At 44.6% G+C, this 23,690-nt stretch overlaps 4 protein-coding genes and 1 long non-coding RNA gene across 6 annotated transcripts; 3 read left to right on the top strand and 2 right to left on the bottom strand.

Annotated features, from left to right (window-relative positions):
- The first annotated feature begins 89 nt into the window (after positions 1–89).
- lgi2a (leucine-rich repeat LGI family, member 2a) lies at positions 90–5,266 on the top strand. Its single transcript, XM_077499725.1, has 8 exons — positions 90–352; positions 506–577; positions 1,602–1,673; positions 1,769–1,840; positions 1,941–2,012; positions 2,076–2,242; positions 3,359–3,523; positions 3,597–5,266. The coding sequence occupies exons 1-8, from the start codon at positions 180–182 to the stop codon at positions 4,412–4,414; spliced, it is 1,611 nt and encodes a 536-aa protein (XP_077355851.1). The 5' UTR covers positions 90–179; the 3' UTR covers positions 4,415–5,266.
- LOC144003463 (uncharacterized) lies at positions 2,927–10,342 on the bottom strand. Of its 2 annotated transcripts, XR_013278991.1 has the most exons (4): positions 9,349–10,342; positions 7,376–7,501; positions 3,935–7,309; positions 2,927–3,834 (listed from the first exon to the last, which is right to left on the bottom strand). XR_013278991.1 is itself a non-coding variant. In XM_077499737.1 (3 exons), the coding sequence occupies exons 2-3, from the start codon at positions 7,458–7,460 to the stop codon at positions 7,161–7,163; spliced, it is 234 nt and encodes a 77-aa protein (XP_077355863.1). In that variant the 5' UTR covers positions 7,461–7,501; positions 9,349–10,326; the 3' UTR covers positions 5,832–7,160. The 2 variants fall into 2 exon arrangements, 1 of the variants encoding a protein (XP_077355863.1); XM_077499737.1 differs by lacking the exon at positions 2,927–3,834 and having other exon boundaries at positions 5,832–7,309; positions 9,349–10,326.
- On the top strand, positions 6,929–13,982 carry LOC144003466 (uncharacterized). The gene is made up of 5 exons (XR_013278992.1): positions 6,929–7,477; positions 7,544–7,598; positions 9,095–9,210; positions 12,407–12,564; positions 12,635–13,982. It is a non-coding gene; the product is annotated as an uncharacterized LOC144003466 (long non-coding RNA).
- On the bottom strand, positions 10,520–13,638 carry tm4sf5 (transmembrane 4 L six family member 5). Its single transcript, XM_077499736.1, has 6 exons — positions 13,561–13,638; positions 13,195–13,445; positions 12,900–12,980; positions 12,654–12,796; positions 12,388–12,580; positions 10,520–12,306 (listed from the first exon to the last, which is right to left on the bottom strand). The coding sequence occupies exons 2-6, from the start codon at positions 13,366–13,368 to the stop codon at positions 12,289–12,291; spliced, it is 609 nt and encodes a 202-aa protein (XP_077355862.1). The 5' UTR covers positions 13,369–13,445; positions 13,561–13,638; the 3' UTR covers positions 10,520–12,288.
- A 428-nt stretch (positions 13,983–14,410) lies between the features above and the next one.
- LOC144003454 (uncharacterized) lies at positions 14,411–23,137 on the top strand. Its single transcript, XM_077499718.1, has 15 exons — positions 14,411–14,732; positions 15,933–15,969; positions 16,359–16,399; positions 16,484–16,544; positions 16,614–16,764; positions 16,831–16,978; positions 18,191–19,138; positions 20,643–20,763; positions 20,896–21,091; positions 21,157–21,306; positions 21,804–21,841; positions 21,926–22,119; positions 22,225–22,428; positions 22,540–22,634; positions 22,699–23,137. Exons 1-15 carry the CDS (start codon positions 14,642–14,644, stop codon positions 22,804–22,806), a joined length of 2,583 nt encoding a protein of 860 aa, XP_077355844.1. The 5' UTR covers positions 14,411–14,641; the 3' UTR covers positions 22,807–23,137.
- Positions 23,138–23,690: the final 553 nt, after the last annotated feature.

Raw genomic sequence — 23,690 nt, 5'->3', positions numbered from 1 at the left:
GACGATTGATTTAATAAATAATGAAAGTGCGCGGTTGGGGGCGGGGCGGGGGGGGGGGGGGGGGGTTCGAGGGGCTGCCGCTGATTCGCTGCGTCGCGTGGTGCAGGGTGGAAACGCGCCATCCAGCCTGCCCGGTTCCGTTCTCCCCACATGCAAGCCAAACAGCAGCAGCAGCAGGAATGCCGCCGACTCGAACATTTTGCGTTTTGCTTTGCGTGTGGCTGTGCCGCAGCATCCTTGCGAAGAAGCCCGCCCGCTGCCCTTCAACTTGCAGCTGCTCCAAGGAGTCCATCATCTGCGTCGGCTCCTCTTCGGTCCCCAGGACGAGCCCCCCCGGGGACATCATTTCTTTGTAAGTACTCGCCGTTCCTCCGAGCACGCACCAGCTAGTTGACGCAGTTCGCAATGCAAGTGGAGCAAATCCACATTTGGGCAGTTTTATTTCCATCAATACATGGATGCGTATATTTCCACGCTGACGGATGCTGTTGTGCTGTGCTTGCAGGAGCATCGTCAATGGCACTTTCTCAGAGGTCAAAGAGGCGATGTTCTCGCACATGCCGTCACTCCAGCTGCTGTAAGATCTTTCATTTATTTTCATCGTCCAAGACATGATCATGACACTTATTTGGGGAACTCTTGGGTCTTGAGCTCAGGCAGATATTCTCTATTTAAAAGCTATTAGAAAGCTTCCAACACTATCTGCAATTTTTGAAAGCACGGCAATCCAAGTCTTTGGCTCGCCACCGCAAGCCGTCAATCTGCATAAGTGCTTCCGCGGCCAAATGTTTCAAGTTGAATTGACACTCGGGGTGTGAATTGCCTAGTACCTGACGATTCGATTCGTATCACGATTCACAGGTCACGATTCGATTTGATACTGGTTAACTCATTCACTGCCAGTCCAGGACAAAAAAAAATCTTTGACGTCTAAAACCGTCTATGGCAGTGAATGTGTTAAAGTTGGATGTTCGCATGTTTTGAATATTCTTGGAGACTACACAAAAGTGTTTTTTTTTTTAACTATGTGTAGTAAACGCTGCAATTTACTGTTGCTTTAATACCAAGTTGATGCATAACGAAAAAGATTTTTTGCACATTGTTTTATTGCGTGTGCAGGAAAAAAATGAATCTTTGACGTCTAAAGCCGTCTATGGCAGTGAATGTGTTAATCCCGATACGAATTTATAAGTTGATTGTTGCGATTTTTTTTCCTTCAAATTTAGAAAATACTAAACAGTAAACTTGTAGAGTGTAAGATTTGCATGAAAATGTATTATTTATTTATCTGAAACTTTAGTCTTATACAGGTTGTAATCTGTTTCATGTTTTTAACAGCATTAAAATTAAATATTAAGGCTTAATGTTCCGTTCATAAAACATTCTTCCATGCTTACGGTGTGAACCCTAACCTGAAGTAAGACGTTTTGTTGAATATTCTTCCATTAAAAATGGAAGTTTAAAAATCGATTCAGCCGCCTATTGAATCGATTCGAGAATTGCGCGATGCAGTATCGCGATATATTGCCGAATCGATTTTTTTCACACCCCTAATTGACACCAAATTCAGCCTTTCACATGCTCTTTTTCTTTGATGACAGGCTTCTCAATTCCAACTCGCTTAGCACCATAAGAGATGATGCGTTCTCTGGCCTTCCACATCTCGAATACCTGTAAGTGGTCCGAAAAAATAGATTCTTGAAGAGAGACTATTTGATGTTGTCCGCAGCGGGTAACACAGGCTGAGCGAGTTGTTGTTCTTGGACAGGTTTATTGAGAACAACAGGATCGAGACCGTCTCCAAATACGCCTTCCGAGGACTCCGGGACCTCACCCACTTGTATGTTGATGGCGAAATTGGATTTGTTTGCCAAAGGAAGTGGCAGCAGCAAAGGTTTGATTGGTTGTTGTTTGGTTTTCCGGCTGTGTTGTGGCCGTAGGTCCCTAGCAAACAACAAGATCAAGGCGCTGCCTCGGGACCTTTTCAACGAGCTCGACTCCCTCATCGAGCTGTAAGTTGGGCAGTCTGCTCGTATTTGTTCTGCATTTGTAACGTCGGCGGTCATCTTCCGCAGGGACCTGCGCGGCAACGTCTTCCAGTGCGACTGCCGGGCCAAGTGGCTGATGACGTGGTTGAGGAGCACCAACGCCACCGTGTCCGACGTGCCTTGCGCCGGGCCGGAGGACGTCGAGGACAAGCGCCTCAACGACATGAGCTTGCAAAACGAGTGCGTCTCCACGGGTGAGAAAAGGCAACGCGCAACCTGGGGCACGTCCGTCGTTTAGAAGCTCACAACATGACAAAATCATTTGAAAGTCAAATAAAATCCATCATAGTCACCAAAGATGCTAAGCGGTTCAGATAATGGATGGGTAGATTATCGCTACAGGAATGTTTTGCTAGCCAAACTCTGACCAACCAAACAGAGGATGGAAAAATCCAAATAAAATTTCTTGACAGTAATATGACCCCACTAGTCTAAATATGGTATTCTGGCTAATATTGCATGAGTAAAATATGAGTTAAGCAACAAAATCCAGCAGTTTTTTTATCAGTATGAGAAGGCAGCCATTTTGCCACTTGCTGTCGACTGAAAATGACATCACACTCGCTAAAGTCTCGGGTCAGAACCAATCACAGGTCAGTTTCAGAAAACAGGTAAGCTGTGATTGGTCATTGCCTGAGCACTGAGCAACTGTGATGTCATCTTCAGGCGACAGGAAGTGGCAAAATGGCCGACCCCTGAGATGGATAAAAACGGCTGGATTTTGCTTCATAACTCAAATTCCACAAATGTAACAATAATCAGAATGTCATGTTTAGACAAGTGAGGTCACATATAACATATTATTGTCAAGAAATGTTTGGAAATACAGCTGACGCTAACACTATCGCTGAGGTTGGATCCCAAAGCGCAGACACAAATAAGATTTTAACTCTTTATTCAAATCGAGAGGAGTAGAACAAACTTGACTGGACGAGAAACAACGAGAGTTGCACAGAGGAACAGAGGTAATAATCTGACAAAACACACATTTCTCAGACAGCTTACATAGACAATCGATCTGATTGGTTGTGGCTAGACATGTGGGAAACAGGACTGACATGGAATTATCTGATTGGCTGTTGACTAGATAAAGAGATGAAAGATTCTTGACATCACATAGCGTATTGCCAGTTGAAACTAGATGCTGTTACATCAGTTCAAAACAGACACTTGACCACACGGTCATGACCCTGGCCCCAAATAACTCACAGGCAACACGGTCATGACAATCGCAGGGTTTCCGCCAGTGCTTTATAGGCCTGGCCCCATGCTAAGACTCTGCGTTGACGATGAGAAATCCCCTCCGTCAGATTTCATCCTGCACCAAAGCGTGAGCTCAGAGTCGCTGTCCGTCGACACGTTCGGCTACAAGAACGACGTCTTCGTGGCGGTCGCCGCTCCCGGCGTTGAGAGCTGCATGGTCCTCCAGTGGGACCACATCGAAATGAACTTCAGGACTTACGACAACATCACAGGTACACTTGGTGAACCGCATCAAGCACTTGTTTTGACTAGAGTGGGTTTAGTTTCCACATCTTTTTCCTTCAGGTCAATCCATCGTGGGATGCAAGTCGGTGGTGATCGAGGACCAGGTGTTCATCATCGTGGCTCAGCTCTTCGGCGGCTCGCACATTTACAAGTTTGACGAGGACCAAAGCACGTTCACCAAATTCCAGGACATCGAGGTGTCCAAGATCTCCAAGCCCAACGACATCGAGGTGTTCCAGATCGGCTCCGACCGCTTCTTCGTGATCGCCGACAGCTCCAAAGCGGGCCTGTCCACCCTCTACAAATGGAACGACAACGGCTTTTATTCCTACCAGTCCCTTCACGAGTGGTACCGCGACACGGACGCCGAGTTCCTGGACCTGGACGGGAAAGCGCACCTGGTCTTGGCGAGCCGCTCGCAGGTTCCCGTCATCTACCAGTGGAGCCGCAGCAACCGCAAGTTTGCGCTCCAGGGCGAGATCCCCGAAACGGAGGACGTGGTGGCCGTGAAGCACTTCCGCATCAAGGACGAGCTCTACCTGGCCGTCACGCGTTACATCGGAGACTCCAAAGTCCTGCACTGGGGTGCCAAGCAGTTCTCGGAGATCCAGGCGCTACCTTCCCGAGGCGCCATGATCCTCCAGCCGTTCTCCTTTAAAGAGCGCCACTATCTGGCCCTGGGAAGCGATTACACCTTCTCGCAGATCCTCCTGTGGGATGAGCAAGCGAGCGTGTTTGAGCGCTTCAAGGAGGTCTACATCCAGGCGCCGCGATCCTTCACCGCCGTGTCCACGGACCGACGGGACTTCATCTTTACGTCCAGCTTCAAGGGGAACACGCAGATCTGGGAGCACGTCATCGTTGACCTGAGCTCGTGAGTCCCTGCGACGTACTGCCGGGTTTCAAGAATCCAAAGTCTTCCGCGAATTAGAATTGTCGGGATTTGGTTGTAAGTGGGCGGGGTTTTGGTCATTTTCCACATTAGGCTGGGGAACTGTGGAAAAGTATCATAGTCAAACCTAAATAGGAACTTTTTTTTTCTCTCCAAAGCAGACATCCATGCAATATAGTATGATGACATTTCAACAGATTTACTTGTTAGTAGTATTTAATTGAAAAATCCCTTTTTTTTTTTTTTTATTGAAGACTAAAAACATGAACGGTGAGTTAAATGAGCATCCTCCCGTCCATAAATCCCAATGAAAAAAAACGTGCGTCTCAAACTTTTTACTCCAAGTACCACAAAAATGTACTGCACATGAATGAAATACCCATTGTAGCTAAATTAAAATATTAAATGCACATTTCTTTATTATAATATGTTCTATGCAGCCCCACTAGTCTAAACACAGTATTCTAATAATTAATATTGCACTTATGGAATATGAGTTAAAGGGATACTTGACTCATTGAATCATTTTCAGCAATTAAAAGTTATTTGTTTTTGTCCAGAATTAATTGATAACTTAATTATTTTTCATGTGCAATTAATACCTTTAAAAACGTATTTTTTTTGTCTCTTGCTGTCGACTGATGGTGACATCACCTGTGCTAAGGAAGTAGGTAACGACCAATCATGGTTCAAACTAAACCATGATTGGTCGTTACCTATTTCCTCAGCACAGGCGATATAATAAATATAATAAATTTGATATTTTCATTATTTTTCATGTACAATTAGTATCTTTAAAAGCACATTTTGCAACTTGCTGTCGACTGAAAATGACATCACAAGGTCTCAGGTAACCAATCACAGCTCAGCTTGTGAAGGTCACATGACAAAACCTAGAAAACAGGTGAGCTGTGTTTAGTTACCTGAGCCCTTGTGATGTCATATTCAGTCGACAGCAAGTAGAAAATTACTTTTTAAAGGTATTCATTGTACATGAAAACTAATGAAGTTACGATATTAATTATAGACAAAATATTAGCTTTTTACTTGCCCAAAATGGCTTAATGAGTCAAGTATCCCTTTCAGCAGCAGAATCCACCCATTTATCTCTGTCACCTGTTTCCTGAAGTTGAGCCATGATTGGTTGTTACCTGAGCAACTGTGATGTCATTTTCAGTGGACAGCAAGTGACAAAATGGCCGTCCCTTAGATGGATAAAAAATGGGCGGATTTTGCTGCTTAACTCACATTTGACAAACACAATATTAATCAGAATGTGTTTAGATTAGTAGGTGCACTTACAACATATTGTAATTTATTTATTTATTTTTATTATTTTTTTTACTCGACTCCCACATTAACAAATGTAGTATGCTGGATTAAAAACAACCTTGAAACCAGTGCAGCATGGCACAATTTGAACATTTAATTCATGGATTCTTTGCATACAGCGAGAGGCAGCCCGCTTTTTTTTTTTTTTTTTTTTATCTCGAGTCTCGAATTCATCAGTGCATGTGACTTCAGAATGCACTTGCATGTAGGGGGCGCTCATTAGCTTTGCACTTAGCATTTTGTTAGACGAGTAGCGTAGATATTCAGCTGTACTGAAATGACATTCTGCTGTGAAATTAATTTTCCCCAGTTATGAGCTAACATTCAATTATTTATGTATTCCCACGGAACTTTGAAACTTTTCAACTTTTCAAACTTTTTTTTTTAAATCCCCCGATGAAGCGTTTCGGAACATCATTCTATGTCAAATCAACCAGTTTTTTTCAGCTGTGGAGGTGTTATTAGAAATGTAAACGAGAGTCAATTTGTCTTTTTTCCTGCCACATTTGATTTCCATATTGTTGGATGAAGGAACGTTTTCTAATATCCACTTTGTTGCCTTCTTAAAGTTTCGCAGCTCTTTGCTTCTCATGTGCAGGGAAAGTCTTGAAGCACAAACCTTTGACAGTAATGCATACATAAATATTTTTGAGATGCCACATTAGGGTGGTCATACAGTAAAACAAGGCATGTAAATGCGACATGAGCTGAATTTCCAAATGTCGATTTGCAAATGACACGTTTGTTCCCCAAAAAGCCAACAAACACTAACTAACATGCCTGGCCGTCCAAAACGGATCTCAACACCTTTGTGCAATGATGTCATCATGTTCGAGCAGTTTGTAGGAGCATGAAAGCAAATATTTGAAGCCAATGATATATGTTATACAAGCGTCATGAATATCCATCCAAGCTTTCAGAATGTCAACATAACAATAAAAGCAAACATTGCAAGATGTTCTTGACGATTACTCTTCCATTTTTTTTTAAAGGTTTGGCAGCACATTTGTTTTTTTTAATAAGAATATCTAGCAATCTATATTTTACTTTATGAAAATTGTAGAATGGCATAATTAAATACGTAATTTAATGTGCTGCTCCTTGGCTGCCTGCCTTGACCACCAGGAGGCAGTACTGTATAAAAGTCACACATAAACGAAGAAGAATGCCGTGCTGGAATATTACTCTTTTTTTTTTTTTTTTCGAGAGCATAAAGAATACTATATGCCTGTTGGTATTGTTACCTGTCAACCATTCAAAGTGCCTTAGCATAAAAGTGAAATTAACCATCTTGAAGCCTCTTCAGGAATTGTTGTCTATCTGTCAAACTGCTGCTTGTTGTAAAGTGCCAAGAGTTCACTGTCAACATGGCGTCGCTGTCCTTCCGCCGTTGTCCTCGCTCAGTCGGTGGCGTCCACCGCGTTGACGTTACTGTCCAGCTGGTGTCGAAAAGACATCCGGGCTTTGGAGGAGAAATAAACGTGGGACCCCCGGCTGAGGCCGTCGCTGCCCCACGACGAGCTGGAGGTCACGCGGAGGTTCCTCTCCTCTTTGGACGACAGCAAAGTCAAGTTTAGCCAAAGATCGCGTTCGGCTCATCGGATGCGCGTCTCACCTGTCGCCGTGGGGAAGCCTTTGCTTTTGCAACGCTCTTTGCAGTGTCTGTAGAAGGGGAAACACTGCAGCATCTTCACGCCCATGGTGCAAAACGGAGGAGGTGGGTAAGTCGAAAAATGTTGTGCTGAAAAAGATAATATTTCACCAATTATGAATCCACTTTCAGGCGGACTCGGCAGCGTGCGATCGACGCAGATTGGATGTGTGACATCAACAGCCAGGTGAGCTGCTAAGCCTTCATTGTCTGCAAAGTCTTTCTCGGCTCGTTTCTTCGTTATACATAAGCGACCTTGTGCGTGTGTGACAATTTGCAGTACTTGAAGTAGGACAGCTGAGGCAACAATATTGTGGTTTAAAAAAATATATATATATTTTTTTAGATTGCCTTTTTGTTTTCTTTTTTGCTTGTTTGTTTTTGTAATTAAAATCAAGTAGCTTACTTATATTAACGGAAACATTATTTTGTATTAAAATAATTGTTACTACCAAAAAGGTCTTTATTTTATTCGGAATAGGTTGCATAACGGATTGTCATTTTTACATTAACTAATTTGCTCCCAAAAACGTATAAATACGTTCTAATTTAAATGTTTTAAGTGTCCCAAAGATGTATTTAGACTTTTTTTAAATTAATGTTTGTATGCTATAGCATACAGAAGGCTTTCATGCAGCCACTCAACTACAAAGAACGGTTGAAGAAGTGGTAGTTATTACACAAACGGCCAGCAGGTGGCAGCAGAGTATAAGAGATCAACCAGGGCCATGTTTAAAAAAAAAAGTTCATCTTCTCACAACTCTAAATAGATTTGTGAAAATTGATTAAACTTAGCTATATTATAATGCTAATTGCTGCAAAATGGAAGCAGATAGAAATACACTTTATTTCCTGATGAAAGAAGAGACTCTAATCTTTCTTTTGGTACGTTCCATGTTTTTATAGCAATAAAACACAATATTCTGCTGGCCGTACAAAATCTGCCAAAATCCAATAAAACAGCCGGGAGTGAAGAGGATTGCTTCTGTGAAAATGGCTGGGAGGGTTGTCGGTATTTGCTGAATGTAACTATTAAAGTAAACTTGTAATCTAATTTTGGTACTTTTAAAATCAAGTAATCAGTAAAGTAAGTAAGCCTACGTTTACTTTTGAAAACGAGTCATCACGAAAGTAACTAAGGTACTTATTAAAGAGACATTCGCTCACCACAAGATGGCACTAGAATGCAACGTCCTCAGTTCGAAGCTACGGTGCCTCAGAGAGACCACACTTCGCAAGCCTATCATCAAAAATTATGCATCGCAAAGTGTTTTGTACTTCAGGTTTCCGGAGCAGAAAGATGGCAGCATAAGCTCGTAATTAGTGATTACGGGACCTACGATTATATAAATACTGTACATTGATGTAATAGAACTTTTTTTTTACAAATAAAATTGAAATTAATAGTGTGTTTTTAAAATGAATGAACATTGAAAATTTCTTCCCCCTGGCTCTTTAAAGCAAGTAACCAGTATGTCCTGTTTTTTGTTTTGTTTTGTTTTTTTGTTTTTTTTTAAGATTAATTGGCAACACTGCACGTGGGTCATGTGGAATGATTGCGACATAAGTTGGGACTCTTAATCATTTATCTGTTTGCTACTGTACACAAACAATGTTTGCTTGTGTGCTCAATTTTGTTCAGTGCAAACAAGCCACTAACACCGACCGTCTGCTTTCTTTCAGGTGACAGCTGAGGCTTCTTCGGACCTTCTATCATTTTCTTGACATGAGCGATGTCACGCAACCGTAACCTGTTTGATCGCATGCTTCGATGGCCCGCTTGTAACAACACGTCGTCGGTAAGCTATGAAAAGTGGAACGCGCCGCACGTGTGTGTGCATACACGGAGCCGTTTTCTCTCAATCGTTTCCAAAAACCAAAACAGATGCATCCGACATCATCACGCCGAATTTTGCAAAGCAATCCAAAGAACCCACCTGAATCCAAGCAAACTGCTGGTGGCGGCGGGATGAGGCGTGAGCCAACAGTGGAAAGCTTCCTTTATGTTCCCTGCGCTCTCCGAGTGAACTTTAAATAGCTCACCCCGCACTGTAGGACACGCCTGCTTTCTGTTTTTTTTCCCCTCTTGCTTCTTCTGTCTGCCCTTCAATGTTTCGCCTTCATCACATCGTCCACGAGATTCATCCAGTACTTCGCCTCAAACCTATTTCTTTCTAAACCAATCATCAGTTAAAGTACTTTGATTGTATGTTTAAATCCGACCAATCTTGAATGTTTCCCAAACAAAGTGAGTAGTGACAAGGATACAAAGCTTCATTTGTCAATATTGTTGACCATGGTGAGGTCAAAGAAAGGAAGTCGTGGGGGCCACCTAACATCAAATACAGACTTCCTGTGTGAATTCAGTTATAACGTCCTAAGGCTTTTTTTTTTGTCAGTGATACTTGGTTTGGCGGTTTTATTATCCCAAATTTCCCGTGACTTTTCAGAGGAGTAATGCTAAAAGCAGATTTTCACCAAAATGTGCCGTAATACAGCATCATAATATAATAGTCTTCATTGACTGTGCTAAGCTAGCTAATTGTAAAGAGAAAAACCGTTAAAGATGCTTATGCATGTCCAAAATCCATTCCGCTTGTATTCCCCCCATGAATTAGCACTTCCTGTCTTGGCCAAAACAAAGATAACACATTGACCACATGCTTACGAATGTCGGTTAATAAGTGAGAAAAACGGTAAAAGTGTAACCATCTGGTTAAAAACGGAGCAAGTGAAGCGCAGGTCGAGTATTCCGGCTAATTCCTGCTTGTGGAAAAGAACAGCGCAGAGGCCTCGCCAGCTCGTTACGTCATTCTTGTACCTTTAGCCCGACCGTTCGTTCCCGAGCCAGAAAGTATGTCACTTGTCCTTTTTACACTATATTTACACTTGAAGGTTACGGCGCTCGCAATTGCCAGCAGCAAGCCGCCGTGTGGCAACAAAAGCTTAAAGGCTTAAAAACCGGCACCGCCTCCTCCTCGTCCTCTTCGCAACGCAAACCTTTGACCCCGTCTGAACAGCAACAATCCTATTAGATGTGGAACAAGACTTGTAATCACGTACGAGACGTGTCTGGCCGCGAGCTCACAATGATTCATCACGTTTGGAGTGTTTTACACATTTAATTATCAAACTGTGATTCGTTCATTTACACGTTTGACAAAACGAGACGCCATTTTATGACCTCCAGTGCAAGCTTTTAACACGTACGGAAAGGAACAAACGGTGATTGAATGCCGACTTTTTTCCAATTTCACTGAGCTGGGGGCTCATTCAGCAGTCTCAAGTTAAACAAGAATTACTGTGCAGACTGACTTGGTAGTTAGCAATGCTGTTGCACTCCTTTTCCACTGGGTGCCGCTGTTAACACATTTGCCAAGCACTGTATTTGTTTGAATGATTAATGACCTCTTAAAGGGAAAGTCAACCCCAAAATTTTATTAAATGCGTCCCCACTAGTCTAAACACGGCATTCTACTTAATATTCCACTTGTTTTGATCCATCTCAGGGGGCAGCCATTTTGCCACTTGCTCTCGACTGAAAACGACATCAGTTGCTCGGGTCACAAACAATCACGGCTCAGCTTGTGAATGTCACATGAGCAAACTCAGAAAACAGGTGAGCCCTGATTGGTCATTACTTGAGCAACTGATGTCGTTTTCAGTTGGCAAACAAGTGACAAAATGGCCTCCGCCTAAGATGGATAAAAATTGCCGCATTTTGTTGCATAATTCATATTACACGAATGCAATATTAATCAGAATGCCGTGTTTTGACAAGGGAGGGACACATGTGACATATTGTCAGAAAATTTGCGGGTTGACTTGCCCTTTAATGTGTTTCATTTGATATAAAGAGCCCAGTATGTAGCAACGTGACAAGGTTTGCCAGAAGACAATGTTTCACTTCAAATTCTCCACCAATAACCTTGTATGGGTCGAAATTCCACGCGGGGAGTTCTCTAAGTCGTGACAAAATGACTTACCTTTAAAATGACATCAGTAGCCCTTAAAAGCTCAACTTAAATACAGGGAGTCCTCGAGTTAAGGCACACTCGACCTAAGGCGTTTCCACTTTACAACGGTTACGCCCGGTTATTTTGGCCCCTGGTCCGCCATTTTGGCTCCTCGTCCGCCATATAGCCCGCAGTGTTTTCCCCTCATCCGCTATTTAGCCCTTAGCTAGTGCTAGTGCTAGCTTGCGCACTTGTGGGCTTATCTTTGGCTTTTTCGCCCTATTTTTTCCACATCATAGCCCCAAAGAAGAAAGCTTATCAATTTTGTTCTTCTATCAGTGTTTGTCCAGCCAAAAGAAAAGCAATTACCATGGAAACGAAGCTAGATAGCATAAAAAGATCGCAGAAGGAGACACCGACGAACATCGGTAAAGAAGTTGGACAGTCAGACAGCGTCTTATTTTTTATTTTAATGTATTTTAATGTATTTTAGATTTTTTTATGCAAATTATTTTGACGTAAATATTGACTTAATGGGGAAATTCAACTTAAGTCGAAATTCGGCTTACATCGCCAGCGTAGGAAGTTGGAAAGGAACTCCGACGTAACTCGAGGACTCCCTGTAGTGCAAATGTGAACATTATTGGTGAGAAGAGAAGAGCAGTAGAATAGCTCATGTATATCAGTCATCAATTGTGAATTGACAATATTTGTCGTGCCATTTGAGGCGCTCATTTCATATTTTTTGTCGCCCCACAAATTCCACAAAGATGGAGGCAGCTTGTCACGTTGCTACAAAATGTACACAAAATGGAGTCAAAGTAGCTTAAGCGGTATAAGTGCGACAATAAGATCTGTGGTGAAGAAAATCCCGATCTTCTCAAAGTGGGAGAATTCCGTTGCATCACGTTCAGCTGAATTTCACAGACCACTGTCATCCTAAAATGGAGAACAAGCGTTAGCTTGCGCGTGAATTTGAGACGTTCGGTGGATTTCACCGGGTCCTGATGGCTCGCCGACCTCCTTGCTTTCTCGACAGTCCCCGCAGATGCAGCCGATGCAGCCGTTGATCACCTGAAGGCCGCACAGCACCAGTTGCAGCACGCTCATCGACAGCAGGATGGAGAAGAGGACAACGTGCCACATCACCACATTCTTGGGGTACAGGCACACGTCCCACAAGGTGTGGTTCACCAGGTAGCTCTGATTGCCCCTGACAGGATGAGTCAGTTTCGACATTAGCACCTAATGCCATTTCGACCCGAAGGGCGAGTTTCAGCACTCACGTTCCGAGCTCCTCGAAGGGGTACTTCCAAACGTCTCCCTCCACGCGACACTTGGGTCCGATGGCCAGCCCGGCCGAGGCCACGCTGCAGCAGTAGATGGCGCCCACCAGACCGAAAGCCGACGAGAACACCGAGTTCAGCATCTAGCGGCGGCGAGATGAACCCGGATGTTATCTTGTCGCCACACCTCCCCCCCGTGTTTGCCTTTGCGCGTTATCTAATGGCGGTCTAATCTCAAGCGCTCACCCGGCAGCGGTTGCCGCAGCAACCCTTCCCGCAGCAACCCTTGCCCCCGGCCCTGATAGCGGAGCAGCTCGGACACAGCATCTGAAAACAATGGAAATTGGGGGTCAAAAAAAGTCACCTGTGCCTGAAAAGTGTTCGAGTGAGACGTGATGAGGCGCTTAACACCTGATGATTTTGAGGGGAAAAAAAATCATCAAGTTTCTAGAAATGCCTATCAAACAGCTGACCCGAGCCTGTTTCATCATCCCGCCGACGACTCCCCCAAAATAACAGCCGCGTTTGTCGAGTTACTCACAAAGAGGCCTCCTCCGATGAGACCCCCCATCAGCCACACCTGCAGGGAGATCTGATCGCTTTCCAGACTTTTGCCGTCGGGGAAGAAGAGCAACAGGTTGGCGATCATACAGACGAAGGCCGAAGGCAGCAGAATCAGGCCCACCAAGCGGGCGCACTTCCCCGTACAACACATCTTGCCTCGCTTTTTGACGGCTTTGCTGCCAAAAGCGCCGGTGGCAAAAGAGGAGAGCGAACTGAGTGCGTCACTCACTGAAAGTCAAACACGTGAAAGCGGAAGCCAGACAGGGAACAAAGGCCACCAAGGGTGGATGTGCGCGTTTATTTTCCTCATCTGATAGGCTGCGCTGTGGTACATTGATATTACCTCCCAATAGACTGAAGACATTACACCAGATGATTTGAAGTTCATTATCTGCTCGGATTATTTCAGTGCAGCCTGTTGACTCCGGGAGGCTGAGGGAGCAAAGGTGAAATGCTCACTCGTGTTTACATGGCACGCTACCTCCAGTGTTTACCATTGGGTCCAATGGAATCTCAAGTAGAGACAGCTCTGTGTCATCAAGTGATGTGGATTCGAGCTTTTATAATACCTATTATTGTGTTTGGCATGTTTGACCTTCAGGGCATGCCATTGTTTTGTGTTTGTTTTCTTGTATGTTTATTTGTTATATCCAAATGTGTGTTCGTAAATGTTAAGAAATCAGGGAACTCAAAGTCTCAAATATTTGACAAAATGTAAAAATAATTGGGAAAGAAAGAAAGAAAGAAATAAAGAAGGCCAAACAAGCCCGGCGGAGTCGTTCAAGGGTTAAAGTCCATGACACAGATATGAAGATTAACAAAAGAATTGCAAACAATAACAAAAAAAAACAAAACAAACAACAACAAAAACCTCGGGGAAATACTATGAAGAGATACCCAGCGCGCTGATGCACCCATCTAACCGATGTGACTCCGTGGCGGCCATATTGGTAGGGGCAAAGTTCTTATCGAAGGCAATGCATGGACAGAAAAATTAAGTCGTCACTTGCTCATTTCTCAACCGATTTTCATTAGTTTTACTTTTTGTCAACACCAAAAAAGTGTGCTATTATTATATGTCAATTGAAACATTTATACTTTTTTTTTTTTTTTTTTTTTTTTAATCTGTGAACGGATATTCCCAGCAGCTCCCTGGTCCTAGTTGTGCGTTTTCAGTGCAATGTGCCAGCATCCTTGTTCTTTCATGTTTTATTGCTGTCCATGCATTTGGATAAGCTAACGACTTTGCCCCTCCTAGTTTCACCTCGTCGTAGGCAGGCAGCTATAAAGGGGCGTGTCGTATCTACCTACGTTCATATCTATGACTGCGTCGGCTTGAACTGGTCGCAAGTTTTGTTGTGCGACAATAAAAACACCGCGTCACTGCCTGGGAAAAAAAAAAAAACGCCGAAAGTGGGGCAGACATGGCCGAAGCTCGGACCGAGGAAGACGAGGAGAGTATGAGGAGGGACAACAGGGAACAAGTGGTGCGACGACAGTCCAATGGCAGCGAAGGTAAAAACAACCTGAAGAAGAGCGATACAGAACAGGTCACATACACGACAACTAATTGACCCACAGATGTGCGCGGAGTTTCGGTGTTCTAGATTAAGCTTGTTCGGTCCAGGACGCCCCCCCCCCAAAAAAAAAAAATTAAACAAAAGTTGCCTGCCTTCGAGGGAAATCGTTACGATCACAGCAAAGTCGCATTTTTGAAGAGAAAAAAAAGTTATAATCGTTACAGGTATAGCGATGTAAAGCCTTAACATTCCAAATAATAAAGTTACAATTTAAGGGAAAGTCGCAATATTATGATATCCCGGAAACTGTTACTGTTAGACTCAAAGAGTGTTCAGCCCCTCCATGACTATTCATCCCTGCAAGTGAAACTCATATTATATTTTTTTAAGTAGACTACCTTCATGTGCAATTCATGCATCTTGCATTTTTATTTCTGCCGCATCCACACCTTGTCTTGCATCGATGCACGCATTCAAATCATGAATAAGCATTAAATCTTGCTATCGTGTTTATTTTATCTATGATTTTCATTTTCACAAGTCTTGAGCTAAACTGGAACATCGGGTATCGTATTTCTTGCCTCATGTAGAAATGTAAATTATGACAATAAAATTCTTTGAATATTCAGGTCAAAGTTCAAACAATGGGAATTAAGAGATTTTAATTATACATACGTCAATCAGGCTGAGCAGGTTCTGATCTGAGCAGATGTTAGTCCCCTTCAAATTCTTTATGTCCATGCAGTGGCAGGCTGTGCATTTTGGTACTTAATCCATCTCTGAATACCTCCACTATCATAGATATCATTAATACACGAAAACTGGACTACTGGTGGACTTTCTAGTTAAACCTGTGAACAAGAAAAGAAACTTCTCTGTTTGGGTTGGGGGCGGGGGCTGCAAACATCTGGAAGTGTGAAGAGCTGCGCCATAACTCCAGCAGAAGTTTCCGTGGCCAATCACAGTGACTTCCTGGAGACGAGCGAGCTCGGAGAGTCAGGAGTCCAGAGCAAGGAGGAGACCGGAGGGAAAGACGGCGAGAAAATCCGTCTAGGTTTTCGTGGGGAGACGACGGGACGGGCCGACGAAGAGGATTTTGGGGGAAATGTAACGTTTTGTGAGGATGATTGATTGCTGACGGTGCACTGACATTTCCTGTCATGACCTCTGCCGCGTCTGTCTGTCCCCCCCGCAGGTCGTCCCGGCAGGAGGAAGCCGGAAAATCGCCTCAGGTTGAACACTTTTTGCAAATTTTTCTGTGTGTAAACCAACATGTTCTTTGTTCCTTCCTTTTTTCGTTCTCGCAACGTTTTTTGTTGCTTGAAGTCCATCCCCATTCTGCTGTGTCTGCACCCCCACCAGCCCCCCTACTTTTCCTCTGACACACTCCTGAAAGTATTTGGGCTGTTGGCCGGTTGGCATGACAACCAGCCGGGGGCAGTGTCAGTGTGTGTTTATGGGGCAAACCTCAAAGTGGTTTTGTGTGTGTTGAGTCGGTGTGCTATCCTAATCTGCCTAGCAGCAAAAAAAAAATAAAAAATGCTCAAGCTACATTCAGACATCTTGAAATCCGTTTAACTGTTGAGCTAACTCGTGTTTTTCCATTTTTGTGTCTGTGCAGCCAAGGTCCACTTTGGTCCCTCAAAGCAGCTATCAAAAGATGTGAGTACACAAAACTGCAAAATATTTTGAAGAAGAAGCCTATGATTTTATTTTCTTTATGTCCCAATGCTTTTTATCCGTCAGCCACCAGCAGGGCTAGTTTCCCTGACTCTCCTCGAGACCGGAACCGGGACGGAGACGCCAGGTAAGGGGACGCTCTCATCTTTACCGCACGTGGCTTTTATTCATTCCCCCTGTCTTCCTTCCTGCTCAGGGGCCCCGTTGCCAGGCGACCGGAGATCACCATCCTGTCGGCCGAACCGCTCCCCTCCCCTTCCTGGTTGTCCGGAACGCCCGGCGCATTCCCGCCGCCTCCTCCTCCGGCCACGCAAATCTGGGGACCCACCATCCCGCCGTCCATACAGGTAGCGCCTCCGCCGTGATGCCGCGTTGCCATACGTGGAACTTTGATTCTCTTTCCCGCCCGTTAGCCTCCTCCCTCTTATGATGAGGTGATAAGGGAGAAGACGCAGGAGCTGGGCGTGCACATGTCTTCATCGCCCCCATCTGAATTATCAACATCTCATCCAGCTTTTCGAACGACTATCGCCACTCAGACAGACACTGGATCCTCTCCTGGTGAGAAGGCGTAACCAGGATGACTTAATGGGGAAGTCAACCCAAAAATGTTTTATGCAACCCTGCTAGTCTGAACACTGTATTCAGATTAATATCGTAACATTTAGTCTCAGTTTTAGTCCAGTTTCAATCACACTTAGTTTTTTTTTATCGTCAACCTAATCCAGTTTTAATTTTGGCTATTCTGTCGACTTTAAATCTATCATTTTATTTTTTTTATTTTAATCCAAGAAAACATAATTTTATTCGTCTAGCTTTAGTCAACAAAAACTGTCAACATTTTAGTCAAGGCAATCATTTTACCCCTGTACAGTATATATATATTTTTTGTCAGCAGATTATGTTGAACATTTCAGATCTAAAACTATTTCACATGCAATTTTCTCGAATCTTTTTGATGGAAAATCAACTTGACACACAATTACCGTCTATCATCAAGTGTCTACTATGGCTCCATGCTACGAGCTAGTAAGTTAGCAAGCATTAGTTAGCGGGCGGATTAATATTGTTGGAACGTTTTAGCCGTTGGCTTTTTGTTTTTGTTTTTTAAACATAATTTTCATCTCATTTTTGTTTATGAACTAAAATGTCCAAAGTTTTAGTCCAGTTTTTATTGAGTAAAGTATGTTTTCGTCTCGTTTTCATTAGTCGACGAAAATGCATACTGATTTAGTCCCAGTAATTGTTTATTAATGTGGGTTTTAGTCTAGTCGAGTATTAGTCCAGTAAAAAAAAATGTGCATTGATGAAATTATTTTTGTTTAGTTTTTGTTGACTAAATTAACACTATTGTGGAACATGAACTAAGCATGGGCGTGGGCGGCCATTTTGCCACTTGCTGTCGACTGATAATGACATCACAGTTGCTAGGGTAATGACCAATCATGGCTCACCAGTTTTCTGAAGCTGACCGATCACTGCTCACCTGTTTTTTTCTGAAGCTGAGCCATGATTGGTCATTACCTGAGCTCTGAGTAACTATGATGTCATTTTAAATTGACAGCAGGTGGCAAAATGGCCGCCCGACATGATGGATAAGAAATGGATTTTGCTGCTTCATTCATATTCCATAAATGCAAAGTGGGGACACGTACGTCATATTGTAAATATTTTTTTTGGGTTGACTACCCCTTACAACAGAAAATCAAGCACAATTTGTAAATAACACTAATTCTCATTGTCTGAAATTGTATTCGAACCATGTTTTTTCAGTGAAACAAGTCAAACCGCAGCGTCCGCCGATTCCCGCCACTCCGTCTCAAGCCGTCGCGGCAATCGACTCCCGTTTGACCCTGCCTTCTGAAAGCGGCCAATCGGAGCAGCTCCCCAGTGCCACGCCCCTTCCCAAAGAGGCGGAGCGCCCCAGGCCCCGTCCCCGATCCAGGCCCAGCGTGACCCCGGTTAACAACGACGTCAAAGTTCAGACGTTGGTGAAACTGCGAGAGGACGGCTTGGCCACGCTGGCCGCCCGCGCTCGCTGTGACGGCGGCAAACGAGACGCGAGTCAGGGAAAATATTTCCAAGAGCTCCTGGAGGCCTTCAGCTCCGACGATTGGGGGAACCCGGAGCAGCGAGGTGACGACAGCGGTCTCAGCCAATCAGAGGAAGAGGTGGAGGAGGACGACGAGGACATGGCGGCTCTCAGGGCGAGGATCCGGGCCTTTGAGCAGGAGCAGGCGCCGCTCGACGGGAGCCGTGGCGACTCGGGCGTCAACGAGGAGGCGGTCGCCAAGAAGCCCGAACCCCGGCCGCGCCCTCGTCTCCAAGGGCAACCGGTCAAAGTGCTCCCTCCCGCCATTGCCCCCAAACCCAAAAGCATCCCCAAAGCATCGGCCGTGAACTCCGCTGACGCCCCCTCTGAGATCCTAAACCCCAAACCGACGCCAATCACAGAACCCCTTCCGACCCCCGACCCCTCCCCCGCTCATTGCGCTGCACCTGTCCCAGCCCCCAGGCTCCCTGCACTGAAAGCAACCCCCTCCCCCAGTGAGACCCCATCCACAATCAAATCTACAAGCAGACCACCGGTTGCCCCACGGACAAGTGTGGGGGCCACGCCCCACGAGAAGGCACCTGTGGCCCCAACACGGCCCGCCAGACCTTCCACAGAGGTCAGCAGGGGGCCACAAACGCAAACTGACACTTCTGTTAACCTGACAGGTAAGTCTGCTGGATTGATTTTGTGATCTTCTTACCAGAGGATATCTTTTCCGGCCAGCTAATAATTGCAAGATCGGCCTCGATCAGTTGATCATATTGGGACTAAAAGACATATTAAAAGTGTACACCCCTGCTCAAAAGCCAGGTTTTTGTAATATAAAAATAAAGGCGACCAGGATGTATAATTTCAAAACATTGTCCATCGTTAATGTGACCTCCCGTGATGAAATCCGCAAGGCACGTGAGAAAATGTTTCATGGACTAATAAAACCAAGGTTGACATAATTCCATAACGACGCAATCACAACACCGCTCATTGCGAACAGAACATACATGCAGTTAAACGCGTCGGTGGCGACGTCGCGCTTTTGGGCTGTTTTTCATTCGGTGAGGGGGAGGCAATTCAATTGGTGACAGATGTGTGCTGACGCCACTGCACGAGTTTGAATGCGATTGGTTAATTTGCAAGTTATGGGAATGCCCGCTTGTGCAATCACATTTTGTCAGTCTATTTTTACCTCCTCCATTAATTGCTGGGGTTTTTTTTTTTATATGAAAACAATCTGGCATTTCAACAGGGGTGTGTACACTTTTGAACCAGCCAAGAATATTGGAATCAGGTGGCTGTGTAGGTGTCATTTGCCCTGAAACCTCCTCTGTTGTCGGCCGCGTCAATGCGCCACACCCGCTGGAAGAAAGCGAGCGTCACAGGAAATGACAACCAAACGAGGAAACCTGTTACTTTCCATGCCTGCGGGAAGACGAACTCCCCTTATGTTGTCTCCACTTCCTCACCGAGAAATCAACAATGAGTCTTTGCAAATCAGCTCAACTGCCCGACCTCCCCAGTTGCATTGTGGGTAACGTAAGCTGTGCACAATGCAGCTTTTGAGGCCGTATGCAAACGCGTACTGCGACTGTGAGAGCCAATTGTGCGCGCAGAAGTTGCTGCTCTGTGTGGACACGACCCCAAGCTCTGCGAAGACTTGTGGGGTTATGTTGAGTTTCAAAATAAAATTATGTGACAGCTTGCTCTTTAAAAGTGTAAAGTTCTGGGTGGGAACTTCCACTGGTTCTTGTATCTTAATACTCACAATATTATACAAACAGTAATAACCAGATGGCTGCAATTTCTCAGTTGAACTGTTTACTGGATGTCAGAAAGATCGAGTACACAGCTGCGGAGCCCTCTTCTATTAATATGCGGAAGAGGAATTGATCTATTCAGAATCGTCCCTGCACTAATACTGTCTAGGCCGCCGGCCCACATGGGCGAACGGCTCAGCCTCCCCATGTGAGAATGTGTGGCCTGATGGCCTTAACTGGTTTTTACTGGATAAGTATGTCAGAATGCAGACAGATAGAAAGGCGCCAAGCAAGGACAAATAACAGCAACACAACGGCCTCGCTCAAGTCATCTATCTAGTCATGAAGAGCCCTAATCTAACAAAAGCACTCAATTCAAAAGGATTTCCATATCATAGCATGTGGTTGTTGTTTCCAGGTTCCTCCCTGGAACCAAATTCGGTCCCTTCCAAGGCTTCCAGTCCCGCTCCCGTCCACACCAAACCGTCCCCTTGTCTAAAAAAAGCTGAAAATATTTGTGAGCCGCCACTCCCCCCAAGGTAAGACTGATGACAGTGTCTTTTTTTTTTATTTATTTATTTTTATTTATTTAATTTTTCATGGAGAATTACAGACATAAGAGATCAGAAATTCTACCCCTCTCCACTTAGCTCAACTTTTCTTCTTTGCAGACCTTCAAGTGTGAAGCACCTCCCCCCGAGGCCTCCGTCCATCAAATCCGTCCCTGCCCGTCCACCGCCTCCCGCCATCATCGCGTCGGCGAGCCAGCCTCGGCCGCCGTCTTCCTCCTTGGCGGCCAATCACAGACCGTCCAAGAGAGGGCCGCCTCTGCCCCCTCGCCCCAAGCCCGGACATCCGCTCTACACGGTACAAACGTGAAAGCTCACAAATGTGAGTCTGAACCGCGACATTATCAAAATCTCGTGTCCCAGAAACAGGAAGTGCTCATCGTCCTGGATGAGCTGCCGCCGAGGCCTCCGCCTACCGTGGTCACGCCACTTTGCAGCGCGACTGAATGTCTCTTGGATCTCGACGTGGCGCCCTCAGCGCAACTGCCGGAACCTGCCTTGGGGACTTGTCAGGTATGAGATGGTACATAAAGTGGTTTGATATTCACAAATTTATCTCGTCGTTTGTCCCGTTGTGGTTTTTATGCTCCTTCTTGTAAGATGCCACAAGATGGCGCCAAAGCCCTTGCTGAATTAGAGAGGCGTAAATGTACATTAAGGGGGTTCTACACAAAAAACGGGGTTGTTCAAGCGTTCAAAAAAAAAAAGTATAACATCCAATCATTGTTGATTTAAACAGCTAAGTTATTCATTTATTTATTTGTATTTTAGCCTAACAAATGTTAGCTAGCATAATGCTAATGTTAGCTTGTGGGTAGCATTTTGCAGTGAACAGAAATGAGTGGTTAATGGCACAACGTAAATAAATTTGGACTTTAGAAAGAGTATTTAAAAACATTTTAACAAACACGTGAGTTTTCATATGTCCGAAATGTTGACAATTCTGTAATGTAAACGCAGTCAAATACATACTCGCTCACTTCACTTAAATTTTTTTGTTTTCTCTGTAGCCAACCATGCAGAAACACCCCGAGCCGCCTCCTGTCAGGTCCGACACGCCAAACACTATCTTATTTTTATTTATTTTTTGAAGAGAAGACTCAATTTGTTGTTGACTTGTTTGTGCGCGCAGCGGCCCCCGTTGCGTCGCTTTGTTCGACCTTGAGGGAGCGGAGGATGACGAGCTCACCTTCTCCCAAGGTGACGTCATCAGCCTCCTGGAGATGGTTGATCAACAGTGGGGGCGCGGCCAGATGCGGGGACGTGTCGGGCTCTTCCCGCTGAGCTTCACGCAAGTCACTGAGGACCAGCCACCAGAAAATCCTGGTGGGTGAGCCGCTAGACTTTTTTTTTTTTTTTCTTTTTTTTTGTGTGTGTTTGTTTCCTCTGTGATGACATGATTCAACATCACATTTTTCTCTTTTTCCTCAGTTGCAATAACACCCCCAAAAGAAATAGAGGCGATGGAGTGGGCAGTGGCACTGTTTGACTTCCCAGGTCAGACCGCAGAGGATCTCCCCTTCCACAAGGGGGCGTACATCCAAGTGACAGAACACGTGGATTCTGAATGGAGAAGAGGGCGACTGGATGGGAGGGAAGGGCTTTACCCCGCAGCTTTCACGCAGGCCTGCCAGGGTGCGACACAGGGATACACAAAATAATATGCAGAACACTATTATGTCATATTTTTTTGAAAGTTGCCAAGTTTATCAAGCCTCTGCTGAATCGCTTTCTTCCTGGTTCCAGGTCAGCCGATCCCAAGCCAGAAGGCTGCAGTGAGGGGCGTGGCCAAAGCTTTATTTGCCTTCACCGCCGAGCATGAGGACGAGCTTACAGTGAAGGTAAGCTTATCGAAACGCGTCATCAAACAACATTTTCTGAGTTGCCGTTGTCCTCGTCCTCCAGCCTGGCGACATCATCACGCAGGTGGAGCCTGCCGACGAGCAGTGGATTGCGGGAGTGGTGGGCAGTAAGCGCGGAATTGTGCCCAAAAACTACATTTTGCTTCTTTGACGAGGAAATCTGCTGACGGGACATTTCGGGGTTTTGTGGTGGAGGTGAGGACAAAATGTTTTTGTCACATGACGTGCGTCATCGGCCTCACCCCCACACCCAAATGCTGTTCAATACTTCGAAGAAGACGCTGAAGCTCAAATGCGGGAGTTTTTCCTCTTCTTGTCGTATGTGTTTGAATATTAACGCGACTAACCAATCTTGTCGGATGTTTCCGTGAAGTGTCTGGACAAGAATGCCGGGAAGGTGTTTTCGGTGAGGTTACATGAATGTAATCAAAACAAACATTCCAACATTTAAATCCTAATAAAACTTTGCAACATTCCTCTAATGATGTTTTCCTCATCTGTTTTCGTTTCAGTGAGCTTCTACCGCTTCTTTCCATGCTACGTTTGTGACCAATTGGAATTTTGGAAGAAGGAACAAAAAATCCACTCATGGTTTACGATTTGTCAGTGGGAATAAAATTTAAAAAAAAAAAAAAGAGCTAGGCGATTTCGATTAGCGGGTTGTTTCGAATTTCAATTTTGTAAAGTATAGTAAACAGTACATCATATATAGGCAGTACAGTAACAGTCGGTTACTCTGCATCATAAGAGCTGGTGAGCGTGCACTTATATTCCCCGAGTGTGTGGGAACGCACCACCAGAATTGCCTTTGACCGTACAGTGCAGTTCTGAGAGACAGCAGTGGAAAAGTCATATTTTTATGTATAATGGTTATCAGTACTACGTACCACGATTTCAAACCAGACGTGATTAGTATGTAGCACTCGATATTAACTAATAATCGTATTTAGAATCATTTCAAGAGGTACATTGCATTTAATGTAGCTTTGGCGCCCTCTTGTGGTCATATATGTCAATCGGCCAAATGTAACTCCC

This window comes from Festucalex cinctus, chromosome 16 (assembly GCF_051991245.1).
Source record: "Festucalex cinctus isolate MCC-2025b chromosome 16, RoL_Fcin_1.0, whole genome shotgun sequence".
Taxonomy (NCBI): domain Eukaryota; kingdom Metazoa; phylum Chordata; class Actinopteri; order Syngnathiformes; family Syngnathidae; genus Festucalex; species Festucalex cinctus.
This window is presented reverse-complemented; position numbering and strand designations above follow the sequence as displayed.

Bases quoted from the DNA above. Each gene is read 5' to 3' on its own strand.
- lgi2a (XM_077499725.1), top strand. From the start codon at position 180: ATGCCGCCGACTCGAACATTTTGCGTTTTGCTTTGCGTGTGGCTGTGC. The intron at 353-505 runs GTAAGTACTCGC...CTGTGCTTGCAG, and splicing joins CCCGGGGACATCATTTCTTT to GAGCATCGTCAATGGCACTT. The intron at 578-1,601 runs GTAAGATCTTTC...CTTTGATGACAG, and splicing joins ATGCCGTCACTCCAGCTGCT to GCTTCTCAATTCCAACTCGC.
- LOC144003463 (XM_077499737.1), bottom strand. From the start codon at position 7,460: ATGGGCGTGAAGATGCTGCAGTGTTTCCCCTTCTACAGACACTGCAAA. The intron at 7,310-7,375 runs GTGAGACGCGCA...TGTCGTCCAAAG, and splicing joins AGGCTTCCCCACGGCGACAG to AGGAGAGGAACCTCCGCGTG.
- tm4sf5 (XM_077499736.1), bottom strand. From the start codon at position 13,368: ATGTGTTGTACGGGGAAGTGCGCCCGCTTGGTGGGCCTGATTCTGCTG. The intron at 12,981-13,194 runs GTGAGTAACTCG...CATTGTTTTCAG, and splicing joins TCATCGGAGGAGGCCTCTTT to ATGCTGTGTCCGAGCTGCTC. The intron at 12,581-12,653 runs GTGAGTGCTGAA...TCATCCTGTCAG, and splicing joins CCCTTCGAGGAGCTCGGAAC to GGGCAATCAGAGCTACCTGG.
- LOC144003454 (XM_077499718.1), top strand. From the start codon at position 14,642: ATGGCCGAAGCTCGGACCGAGGAAGACGAGGAGAGTATGAGGAGGGAC. The intron at 16,545-16,613 runs GTAAGGGGACGC...CTTCCTGCTCAG, and splicing joins AACCGGGACGGAGACGCCAG to GGGCCCCGTTGCCAGGCGAC. The intron at 16,765-16,830 runs GTAGCGCCTCCG...CCCGCCCGTTAG, and splicing joins CCATCCCGCCGTCCATACAG to CCTCCTCCCTCTTATGATGA.